Here is a 13,048-nt window from a genome sequence, read left to right on the forward strand (position 1 = left end):
AGGAGAGAGTGGATACAGATCGTATCTCTTTATATGCCCAATTAATTTATGGTATCTTAGATACTGTATATAGTAAAAGTGCAGGTAACTGCCAAAATAATGGAAACACTTGAATAAATAGATCCATATATTCAAAGCAGGTGCTTCCATAACATTGTGGTTCCTGAGTTCATTAAACAATTAATATCCCATCATGTTTAAGGTCATGTATAAAAATGCTGGGCAGGCCATTATTTTGGCTACCGTGGCTATGCCAAAGGATAGGATAGGATGACAATGCCCCCATTCACAGGGCACGAGTGGTCACTGAATGGTTTGATGAGAATGAAAACGATGCAAACCATATGCCATGGCCGTCTCAGTCACCAGATCTCAACTCAAATGAACACTTGTTGGAGATTCTAGAGTGGGTCCTGAGACAGTGTTTTCCACCACCATCAACAAAACACCATATTTTGGAATTTCTCATGGAAGAATGGTGTGGCATCCTTCCAATAGAGTTCCAGACACTTGTAGAATCTATACCAAGGCGCATTGAAGCTGTCTGGCATGTGGAGGCCCAAAGCCCTATTAAGACGCTCTATTGTGTTGGTGTTTCCTTTATTTTGGCAGTTACCTGTATGTTGATCAAGTAAAACACTTTAATAATGGAATTATTTTATGGAAATACTAGTAGAGCATTGGAGAGGAAAGAGAACATAGCTAATATAAATGTTGATATTGATCTGGGTTTTTATCAGTACTGTATGTCTCGTACACCACCTACCTGTAATTCCATTTTGAGCTGATTTAGTGTTTCTTCCACAGGAATCTCGTCTGTGGAATGAAAGACAAGAGAAAGAGATTATTACAGCAAAGCGCCGCTCTACTCAGTCTTACACTGTATGAAGTAAACCCACTGTAAAAAAATATATAAATACAATTGAACAATAAATGATTGACTTGATTGATTGCCACAATAGATATAGCTAAATATTGAGGAATTGCTATTGTAACATGTTGTTGCCTCACCTATGTCCACCTGGTCCAGCTGTGGTATCTCCTTCATCACAGTGGTGTAGTAGGAACGTAGGCCTCTGTGTACCACCAGTAGGAGGCGACAGAGTCTACCATGCCATGTGTGAGCTCTCTGTAAACAGTTCTCACTGGGGACGTAGAAACTACCCTGGGGAGAGACAGGAGGGAGGAGAGGGGAGAGGATGGGAGAAGAGGGGAGAGGGAAGAAGGAGAGGAAAAGAAAAGAGAGGATAAACACTTGGGAGAGGGGAGACAGGAGAGACAGAGAAGAGACAGAGAGGGTAGAGACAGGATGAGAGACCAGGAAGAAAAGAGACATGGAAAAGAAGAAAACGTTGGTTACTCCATCTAGGTCAAACGATAACGAGCTGCTTTAATGACAGCCAAGTCCACATACTGGGACTTTACGGCCTCCGCAGTAGGAACCAATGGGCTGCCTCTGTGTAGCCTTGCCATTGATCTTGGTCTGGAACAGGACTTTATTTAGTACCTTGTCTAGTGAGCTAACACCAATGTGTAAAGTCTCAGTCACCACAGGTGGTTTTGGACACAAGCAGCTCCTAAACATATCTTGGTACCTGGTAGTAAAACAACATTGATGTGGACGTGATACTGGAAGATATAGAAGACGTGATCCTACAGTAGTTGTATGACCTTTAACATGTCCTGTGGACAGGAACTAACTAACCCTACACTACCCAGTAACCACACATACACCACTATTACATGTCTTTAAAACTAACACACATACACCACTATTACATGCCTTTAAAACTAACACACATACACCACTATTACATGTCTTTAAAACTAACACACATACACCACTATTACATGCCTTTAAAACTAACACACATACACCACTATTACATGCCTTTAAAACTAGTTTTAAGTTTAAAGTTTAAAGACATGTAATAGTGGTGTATGTGTGTTAGTTTTAAAGGCATGTAATAGTGGTGTATGTGTGTTAGTTTTAAAGACATGTAATAGTGGTGTATGTGTGTTAGTTTTAAAGGCATGTAATAGTGGTGTATGTGTGTTAGTTTTAAAGGCATGTAATAGTGGTGTATGTGTGTTAGTTTTAAAGGCATGTAATAGTGGTGTATGTGTGTTAGTTTTAAAGGCATGTAATAGTGGTGTATGTGTGTTAGTTTTAAAGGCATGTAATAGTGGTGTATGTGTGTTAGTTTTAAAGGCATGTAATAGTGGTGTATGTGTGTTAGTTTTAAAGACATGTAATAGTGGTGTATGTGTGTTAGTTTTAAAGGCATGTAATAGTGGTGTATGTGTGTTAGTTTTAAAGACATGTAATAGTGGTGTATGTGTGTTAGTTTTAAAGACATGTAATAGTGGTGTATGTGTGTTAGTTTTAAAGGCATGTAATAGTGGTGTATGTGTGTTAGTTTTAAAGACATGTAATAGTGGTGTATGTGTGTTAGTTTTAAAGGCATGTAATGCTGGTGTATGTGAGTGTGTACTATAATTTACCTTGGGGCAGTAAAGCGCAGTGCCCTATCATCATAGCTCTACTCTGCTCTCTAATAACAGATAATACTTCTGGATCCTCCACAACCAGGAAGGAACATCTGTATGTTCACTTTCAGAATTCCTTTTACCTTCATAGTGGCATACTGGGATATGGGGGTTGTGACACGAAAAACCTCCAGGGGTCAAAATGAAAAATAGCTATTTCTGTCACTATGAACGTAGTCATTATCCCCCTCCCCCACAAAGCAAAACTCTTTTTTTCCTTCACTGACAATGGATGAGTTGTGTTTTGTTCAAGCCCTACCCAACTTGAAGTCTACGAGTCTCTACACACTTCACTCCATCGATCGACATCTGAGCATGTGCATGGGCGGAGTCAGATTGTTGGGAGCAAGGTTTTGTCCACGTCGTCATTGCGTTCCACCCAGAGAGGAAGTCTGCCTTGTGTAGTGTATATCTACCAGGGGGCTTGGGGTGCCAGAGTAGCTTACCAAGCAAGAGGGGCCTAGGCAATCTTTGTGTCAATACAGTATATTTCTTCTTATGCGAAATAACCTTCTTTGGATACTGTATTAGTCTTCTTAAGTCCTAATTGTCAGCAGAAGCCATGTGTGAAGCTGTCTGTTTCAGGAACACAAGGCTGAGTACACAGGTCACATGCTGGATCTGATGGCTGCTACAGTGCACCGTGGAATACGTAGTTACAGGGGGTCCATCTGCTCCGATAGAAATAGAGCTAAGAATTACAAAACATTGACATGAATGGGAATTCCTGATCTAGTAGTTATATTTCTATGACTCACTCTACATCTACATACAACAGGAACAGGGGACAAGCCAGCAGCTTGTAAGACAGACAGGCTGGTAACAATATCAGGACAGGTCTGTCTCTCGAAAAGGCCTGAGACTGTGTGCTTTCAGTATCTGAAGGTATCCTGCATTCTCAACCACCCCCCGAGTGTCTCTCTCAGAATAGGAGCTCTCAGAAAATCTTTTTTGCCTCTGATATTTCTAAAATACACATTTTTATACCAATGAGGAAATGTGAAAGGTGTAAATGGGAAAAGAAAGTCAACATCCATGTTCTGCCCACCACAAGAGGCAGCATCACTATAATTCAGCTGACATCAACAGAATTTTCCAACGACGTGTCCAGATTGTGCAAAAACAACCCTCTTAATAATGAATAAAGAGTGTGGGAAAGCTGCAGCAGTTTAAATAGGGTAGTGCTGAAAATGTGCTTATACTCTCCAGGTAGAAAGCCTTACATAAATAAGGGGTTTGAAGAGAGGAGAAAGGGAGAGAAGGATGGCACTCACACACACTGTGCTCTGTACACATTTCTCCTGCAGGTAAGCGACGTGGCGGTTGGAGGAGAACTCATTACGGGGATCAAACACCGCCCCCCCGCCCGGCTAAATGCAGTGCTTATTAAAGCTCCCTGTTGGAGGCGCTGTGTAAAACCCAGGAACAGGGGGGCCGAGCCCGGTGTGTGTGTGTGTGTGTGTGTGTGTGTGTGTGTGTGTGTGTGTGTGTGTGTGTGTGTGTGTGTGTGTGTGTGTGTGTGTGTGTGTGTGTGTGTGTGTGTGTAACCCATGAACAAGGGGGCCAAACCGAGAGGAGGGGCTATGAGGGGGACAACCCAGCTCTCATTAAGATTTAGTGCTCAGTCTGTGACATCTGTCCACAGGGCCAAAGGGCTGGATCAGGGTGTGTGTATGAGGCACATGTTTGTGTGAGCAACAGCTTTTGAAATCCCAGTAGCGACCTACGCTGGATAAGACTAATGAAAAATAGCTGCTCTGCTGGAGGTGGACAACCATATCGTTGTCACTCAAACACACACCCTCACACACACACTTTACACAGACCTCATACAAACACATACACACCTCAAACACACACCCTCACACACACACACACACACACACACACACAGACCTCTAGAAGAGAGAGACGTGAGTGGTGTCTATGGTTGATGCATCCAGCGAAGCACTTTCTCTGACTTCCCACAGATCTCAGACCACTAAATGAGCCCTTGTAGAAACCATCCCTAATGGCTACTATTATTCTTAGTCTTGTAGTCCACAGACAGATGAGAACCCTTACTACACCATAATTACTACTGAGAGCAGAGGAGGCTGCTGAGGGGAGGACGGCTCATAATAATGGCTGGAGCGGAGCAAATGGAATGGCATCAAACAGCAGGAAAACCATGTGTTTGATCTGTTTGATACCATTCCACTGATTCCACTCCGGCCATTACCACGAGCTCATCCTCCCCAATTAAGGTGCCACCAACCTCCTGTGACTGAGAGCTGCAGTAGTTTCTCCTCCAGACGCCAGGCCACAGTAGCTCAGCCTGTCTCAGTGCCCTGCTAGCCTCGGGCCGCGTCCGAAATGGCAACCCCAAAATGCACTGCTTTTGAACAGCGTCTTGGGTTCCGGTTCAAAGTAGAGCACTATGTAAGGAATAAGGTGTTCTTTAAATGCAGCCTCAGTGTCCTGAGAGCCTGGTCTGGCCACGTGGGTTAATGAGACATTAATAGGGACGCAGCCTCAGTGTCCTGAGAGCCTGGTCTGGCAACGTGGGTTAATGAGACATTAACAGGGACGCAGCCTCAGTGTCCTGAGAGCCTGGTCTGGCCACGTGGGTTAATGAGACCTTAATAGGGACGCAGCCTCAGTGTCCTGCGAGCCTGGTCTGGCCACGTGGGTTAATGAGACATTAATAGGGACGCAGCCTCAGTGTCCTGAGAGCCTGGTCTGGCCACGTGGGTTAATGAGACATTAATAGGGACGCAGCCTCAGTGTCCTGAGAGCCTGGTCTGGCCACGTGGGTTAATGAGACATTAATAGGAACGCAGCCTCAGTGTCCTGCGAGCCTGGTCTGGCCACGTGGGTTAATGAGACATTAATAGGGACGCAGCCTCAGTGTCCTGAGAGCCTGGTCTGGCCACGTGGGTTAATGAGACATTAATAGGGACGCAGCCTCAGTGTCCTGAGAGCCTGGTCTGGCCACGTGGGTTAATGAGACATTAATAGGAACGCAGCCTCAGTGTCCTGCGAGCCTGGTCTGGCCACGTGGGTTAATGAGACATTAATAGGGACGCAGCCTCAGTGTCCAGCCTCACTGTCTCTAATACTTCTAGAGGGACCTGACTGATGACCCGTCCTTACAATAGTCGAGGGAGGGACAGAGAAAGATAGCTTTGATTCAGTTTTTCTGTCTCTTGGCTCTCTCATCTTCAGTGTGAACTCTGTGGGCCAGTTTCCCAGATTCAGATTGCCATTTGAGTATTATTTAAAGTCAAGGACTAGGCTTGTTTGTGTTGATCAGTTACTGTCCTCTGTAAGGTTTATTGAGAGACCTTGTACTCATGCACTTACAATGCAGTTTGACTTGATTTGACTGTACCTCTGTGATGACAGGTTTGCAGTATCCAGCCCCAAATATCAGGTTCTCCATGGACACCCCCATGGCTGACGGGTCAGTACCGTTCTCTGGGGAGCCCTTTCCCAGCCAGGAACCCTTCCCTGTATGGGCAAAACTATGGAGAGAGAGAGAGAGAGAGAAGAGCAGTTAGTCATTATGTCATCGATAGAGTTCTGGTATAATCAGAGAAAAGAATGGCTGAGCATTCAGGTTAAGATATTGGCAAGTGGATTCATCAAGTGTTTGAAAAACAACTTATTCAAGTAGCAGGCCAGTGGATGCACTCTCAGAGCAGGTTGCCAAACTAAACCCATTTTAACTGGAGACGAAATATGTGGTGTGACGGCTAAGAAGTGATCATCAGTGTGACATGTACACACACACACATGTGCGCACACACACACAAGCATGCATGTTTGCGTAGACATGCACACACACGAAGACACACACGCAGTATTACCTGATGAGTGGTTGATGTAAGGCCACCAAGGATGCGTGTATGGAGACAGAGATGACGGACAGGTGGAAGTAGTCAAACATGACAGGTACATGGTGGTGGAGACCTCTCCTGGGGTGGAAGTGGAGACCCAGGGTTCTACTGCTGATGACTGGGACTGTCACGATGTCCCCTAACCTAAAGACAACACAGTCAGCATCTAACCCCGCCTGAGAACAACAGCAGAGAGAGGTCATGCCAGAACAGTATATAGTTACAACATCATGCCAAAGACAGTGAATGCCAGTTTAAAATACCTTGTGCAAACTATTACCCATTTAAAGGACATCATGTAATGGGTTATCATCCAGCTAGGACAATAGACATTTCAAGAAAGCACACCGGTGTGGTGAATAAACGAATCTCCCTCTGGGGCAATAACGTTGAAACTTGAACATGGTAATACTCGTCACACACTAACACCGGGGGACTCCGAATGGTAGAAGTTCTGAGCAGCAAAGTCTGAGAAGTTGTAAGCGCTCCAAATGGGATGTTTAATGAGCCCTCCAGGTCACATTACAAGTCATGTATCACCTGTCGGTGGCCTACAGTAACTGTTGAGCTACTGAGCAGCCGCAGCACAAACACGCAAACGTTGGACGTTGGAGTGACAGGATCCAACAGTAACACACACACACACACACACACACACACACACACACACACACACACACACACACACACACACACACACACACACACACACACACACACACACACACACACACAAACTCATACAAATCTGCACACGCATACACAACACATGCAAGTCTGCACAGAGACGTCGGTAAAGTAGTGTTTTTTCCTGACAGTGCAGTCTGTCAGTCTGTTAGAGCCAGAGGCTTTTCACTGGCAGGACATCATTAAGACCTGGGCCTCAGCACTACTAACTGAGGGCCTCAGAACTGACAGGCCAGATAGGGGAGGGGGAAAGGAGGAGAGATGGGGAGAAAGTGAAAAGAAAAGTACCAGAGAAAAGGGAGTATGTAAGTGAGTGTTGAACGTACTGTTGCTCGTTGTCTGTGAAGTGAAGATCCAGCTTTAACTGAAAGTCCACTTCACTCAGAGCCTCTTCCACCTGTGAGAACAGAAACACAGACACAGTCACAATATCAACAAGACTGTATCAACCAGAATTAGACAAATCACCAATGAAATTCAATGGGTATAAAAAACAAATGTTGTAAATCCATACCAGTGTAACAATACTATGGTGAGACATTAAACCATGAGCAGCTGTTAATGTGTGTATAGTATTGGCATTAGTATCTCTACTGTGTCTTCTGTCTGGTTACACTGTAAACTGAACAGTATTGTTCGTATCATGATGAAGGTAAAAGGCAGGTAGTTGGATTTGGGATAGGGGAATCAATTTGACCCTATTTGAATAAAGCAGTGGAATAAAAAAAATCCATACACTACTAAAGAGTACGCCGTTGAGAGATATTAAGAGTAATTTGGAAGAAATCTCTCCCTACTGTATCTCTCCCTACTGTATCTCTCATTTATTTTCACACACCCTAATTCTCTCTCTCTCCCCCTCCCTCTCCTCTCTCTCGCTCTCTCTCCTCTCTCTTGCTCTCTCTCGCTCCTCTCTACCCCTCTCTCTCCTCTCGCTCTCCTCCCTCTCAGTCTCTCCTCTCTCTCTCTCTCCTCTCTCTCACCTCTCTCTCCCCCTCTCTCACCTCTCTCTGACTCTCTCTCTCTCCCCCTCTCTCTCTTCTCTCACTCTCTATCTCCTCTCTCTCTCCCCCTTTCTCTTTCTCTTTCTCTTTCACTCTCTCTCCCTCGCTCTCCTATGCCTCTCCTCTCACACTCTCTCTCCCCCTCTCTCTCCTCTCTCACTCTCTCCTCTCCCTCTCCCACACTCTCTCCTCTAGCTTGCTCTATCTCTCCTCTCTCTCTCACTCTCTCCTCTCTCTCGTGCTCTCTCTCTTCTCTCTCTGGCTCCCTCTCTCTCTCATCTCTCTCATTCTCTCTCTTTTCTCTCGCTCACTCCCCCTCTGTCTTCTCTCTCGCTCTCTCTCTCTCTCCCGCTCTCTCCTCTCTCCCTCTCTTCTCTCTCTCTCGTCTCACTCTCTTTGTTGTTATCTCTCTACAGCAAGCACACACACACACACACAAACATACACACACACACTTACATACATACACACACAAACACACGTACACAACATGCTCTGTGTAGCAGAACAAACAGCATTGTCAAATCCTATTGATATTCTGATTGGATAAACACACACACTGGGGAAATCGAGTTCTATTTTGTCCTTCTTATCAGAGTCTGAGGGAAGAAGAGGGAAGGAAAGAGAGAGACTGAGAGATAAAGAATGAGTGAGAGAGAGAGAGGGGTGGAGGAGAGGAGAGGGGGAGAGGGAGAGAAGGGGGGAAAGAGAGAGAGAGAGAGGGGAAAGAGAGGAATGAGAGGGAGGGAGGGAGAGAGCGGGGGTAGAAGGGGAGAGGGAAAGGGAGTAAGAGATAGACAGAGAGAGAAAAGGAGTTAACCTCTGGAAGGATAATGAGAAGAGGGGATGTCTGAAATCTGATCGACGTTCCAGCCCACAGCCTCTCTCTCACCACCTTTGCATAAATAATGTGTCATACATTTAATGAAAAAATCTAAATTTAGGAGACCTCAAAGGTAGGTAGCCGACATTAAGTAAATCAATGAGGAGAGTTGACCTGCCTTGTAGCCAATAAGCTGATGATTCTGACAGTCACATTCTGACTGAACCAGGGTTCCTGTTTAACTCTGTAGGTTAGATTGGAGGAAGATACCTGTACAGTGCTTTCGGAAAGTATTCAGACCCCTTGACTTTTTCCAGATATTGTTAAGTTACAGGCTTATATTAAAACAGATACCCCATAATGACAAAGCAAAAACAGGTTTTTAGAATCTTTTGCTAATTTATTACATATAAAAACAAAAATACCTTATTTACATAAGTATTCAGACCCTTTGTTATGAGACTCGAAATTGCGCTCAGGTGCGTCCTTTTTCTATGAATCATCCTTGAGTTGTGGTGAATTAAATTAATTGGACATTATTTGGAAAGGCACACACCTGGTCTATATAAGTTTACAGTGCACGTCAGAGCAAAAACCAAGCGATGAGGTCGAAGGAACTGTCCGTAGACCACCGAAAGAGGATTGTGTCGAGGCACAGATCTGGGGAAGGGTACAAAAAACTTCTCAAGCATAGAAGTTCCCCAAGAACACAGTGGCCTCCATCATTCTTAAATGGAAAATGTTTGGAACCACCAAGACTCTTCCTAGAGCTGACCGCTCGGTCAAACTGAGCAATTGGGGGAGAAGGCCCTTGGTCACGAAGGTGACCAAGAACCCGATGGTCAATCTGACAGTGCTCTAGAGTTCCTCTGTGGAGATGGGAGAACCTTCCAGATGGACAGTTGTCCCCAAGAAGACTCAAGGATGTAATCGCTGCCAAAGGTGTTTCAACACAGTACTGAATAAAGTGTCTGAATACTTGTGTAAACGTGATATTTCAGTTAAATACATTTTTTATCAGCAAACATTTCCAAAAACATGTTTTTGCTTTGTCATTACGGTGTGTAGACTGATGAGGAATTTTGTTTTTTAATACATTTTTGAATAAGGCTGTAACGTAACAAAATGTGGAAAAAGTCAAGGGGTCTGAATACTTTCCAAATGCGCTGTAGCACAGTCCAATATGCAAACATTCCATTCCAGCTAAACAATGGTTGTATAGCGTTTTGCAAAACAAATTGCTGAATTAAAAACCTGCGAACGGTAATATTTTACACACACATATGAAGGTACCCATAAGGTATCCTTTCTCAAGAAACCCCCCCCCCCCCAAAATTGGTGGATAAAGCATTTTGGAAATAAACTGGATAAAGTGGTTAAATTGAGTTGGTGTGTGTGATTGTGATTGTGTGTGTGTGTGTGTGTGTTTGTGTGTGTGTCTCACCCTCTCCCCATCCAGCAACAAGTGGACCTTGAAGAGCATGCGGTCATCAACGTTGACCTCTTCGTTCCGGTAGAGGATCTGGAAGATCCGACTGAACACCATAGTGTCCTCATGGACCCCATCATGGACCCCCGCAGAGCTGAAACTACAGTCACCTGGGAGGGAGGGAGGGCAGAGAGCATCAGCAGTACCCTCGTCGTCATCGTCTGCCTATACGCAGACGAGGCGCTGCGTTTTTTGAGAGTCAGCTGGGGGTCTCAATTTACTGTTGGGAGTTAGAATAGTAGAATACAATTGCAATTTTGACATTTGGTTGTGCATCAGCACTTTTTATCTTATGTCAGTCACTGACAGTCACTCACTTAGTCCATGTCAGCTAACATTTTATAGATCGTTAGGTAAGTTAGTCTAGCCAGCTATCTAAACCTTGTAGTAATCAGGGCTGAAGGATCCCTGAGCCCTGAGCTCCTGGGAGCCCACATTGATTGTGTTAGTCACTCTCACTCAGATATCACATGAACCTGGTTTAATTCATGGCAAAATTGCAGGGAACTGGCTTTTAAAACTGCAAAATACTCTCTCTGCCCATGGCAAAATTAGTAGAATTGCATGAAATTTGTTTTAATTAAAACTGCAAAATGCTCTCTCTGCCCCATGGCAAAATTGCAGGAAAATAATTTTAAAGGTTTTGCCCGCAAGGTGGTGGGCTCCCCCAACCAGATCTCGCTTCGGGCCCCCAAAGCCTTCGGGCCCCCAAAGCCAAATCATCATCATACATGACAAACACATCAACTTTCCCATCACTGTCATTTCATGTCCTCCACATAACTGAGACTCAGAAGCAGTGACTATGCATAGCTGAATGGATAAATATACAATGTGACATTTCTCTGGGTATCAAAATAAATGGTTTTCCATTCAATCTCTATATAGTCAGTGGTGTTTTCTGCTTGTATCTGAAATGTAGATGTGAGGAAGCAGCTGTCTGCATCCGGCTGCTGGATGTGCAGCTGTGATAGGCCTTTGAAGGAAGCATCCCACTGAGGTGCTCTCCTTTTATCTACCTCGACATGCACTCTACACCCCCTCCTCTCTTTCTCTCTCTCTCTCCCTCGGTTTCTCTGTTTCTTCTCTCTGTTCTCCCCTTCTCTTCCTCTCGGCAGCCCTCTCCAGAAAGAACAGTCGCTTCAACCAGCACGAGTGGCAGACTATTTTGTACAAAATTTAGATTTAGTGAAAGAATGTTGTGTTTCGGCAGCATGATGTGATACTGCAAGTGCAAATAGTCGTATTTAATTCCAAACCAATCATAGCCTGGCTATCACAGATGAACAGTCAGTGTGTCAACAGAGTTGTAATGAGGGTGGATGCTCAGTACTCCAGGCCAATCTGAAAAGATGGCATCTCTAGTTCTGCTCTACAGGGATAGAGGGGGAGAGGGAAGGAGGGAAGGAGGGAGCGGAACTAGCAAGGCATTAAAGAGGCTTCACTGAGACTCCTTGTGATACTGAGGTACTAATCAAGTTATCAATCAAAATACTGTGCATCATTTACACGGTCTGACACTGTCACGTTCCTGACCTTATTTGCCTTTGTTTTACTTTGTTTAGTTGGTCAGGACGTGAGCTGGGTGGGTAGTCTATGTATTGTGTTTCTATGTTGGGTTTAATGTGTTGCCTGATGTGGTTCTCAATTAGAGGCAGGTGTTTGACGTTTCCTCTGATTGATAACCATATTAAGGTAGGCTGTTCTCACTGTTTGTTTGTGGGTGCTTGTCTTCCATGTTTGTGTCTGTGCACCACACGGGACTGTTTCATTTGTTCGTTCGTTTGTGTAGTCTGTACCTGTTCGTGCGTTCTTCGTGTATATGTAAGTTCTCTAGTTCAGGTCTGTCTACGTTCGTTTTGTTGTTTTGTATTTTCCGAGTGTTTTCCGTATTCATCTTTTCCTTAATAAATATTCATCATGTCTGCATACAACGCTGCATTTTGGTCCGACCCTTACTCCTTCTCCTCATCCGAGGAGGAGGAATTAGACAGCCGTTACAGACACTTCATGTGATTTAAAGGAATGCAATTACTCATGTCTGCAATCAAAGTGTTCAAGTTCTAAAGCAATATACAGGAGTTACAGGTGTTAGGGAGTTTTCACAATGTTAGACCCTCCAACTTTAAGCCTTCAACCACTGTGCCTCTGCACCAGAAGTAACCTGCTAACTGCTGCACATACACTCACTAGCGCTTTCTTTTCTCTCGCTCTCAATTCAATTCAAAACAAGGGGCTTTATTGGCATGGGAAACATACGTTTACATTACCAAAGCAAGTGAAATGGATAAACAAAAGTTAAATAAACACACGCACAAGTTCCAAAAGAATAAAATAATTTCAAATGTCATAATTATGTCTATATATAGTGTTGTAGCGATGTGCAAATAGTTAAAGTACAAAAGGGAAAATACATAAATATGGGTTGTATTTACAATGGTGTTTGTTCTTCACTGGTTGCCCTTGCCCTTGTCTCTCTCTCTCTCTCCTCCTCCTCTCTTTCTCTCTCAATCATTCTCTCTTCCTCATCACTCCCTTTCTCTCTCGCTCTCTCTCTTTCTCTCTTCCACAATCTCTCTCTCCCTCCTCACTCTCTTTCGCTCTCTCTTTTTAA

The 13,048-nt window shown here is 44.3% G+C and overlaps 1 protein-coding gene across 2 annotated transcripts in view; it reads right to left on the minus strand.

Annotated features, from left to right (window-relative positions):
• The window catches only part of LOC129820008 (protein FAM135B-like), a 54,461-nt gene that overhangs the window by 16,398 nt on the left and 25,015 nt on the right, over nt 1-13,048 (minus strand). The window contains exons 4-9 of one of the 2 annotated variants that reach the window (XM_055876795.1): nt 10,390-10,544; nt 7,445-7,515; nt 6,402-6,575; nt 5,924-6,056; nt 1,012-1,165; nt 767-816 (exon numbers count right to left, since the gene is read on the minus strand). In XM_055876795.1, the coding sequence (XP_055732770.1) occupies nt 767-816; nt 1,012-1,165; nt 5,924-6,056; nt 6,402-6,575; nt 7,445-7,515; nt 10,390-10,544 (737 nt within the window). The remainder of the gene's footprint in view (nt 1-766; nt 817-1,011; nt 1,166-5,923; nt 6,057-6,401; nt 6,576-7,444; nt 7,516-10,389; nt 10,545-13,048) is intronic. The other variant, XM_055876796.1, reaches the window with a different exon arrangement.

This window comes from Salvelinus fontinalis, chromosome 22 (genome assembly GCF_029448725.1).
Source record: "Salvelinus fontinalis isolate EN_2023a chromosome 22, ASM2944872v1, whole genome shotgun sequence".
Taxonomy (NCBI): Eukaryota; Metazoa; Chordata; class Actinopteri; order Salmoniformes; family Salmonidae; genus Salvelinus; species Salvelinus fontinalis.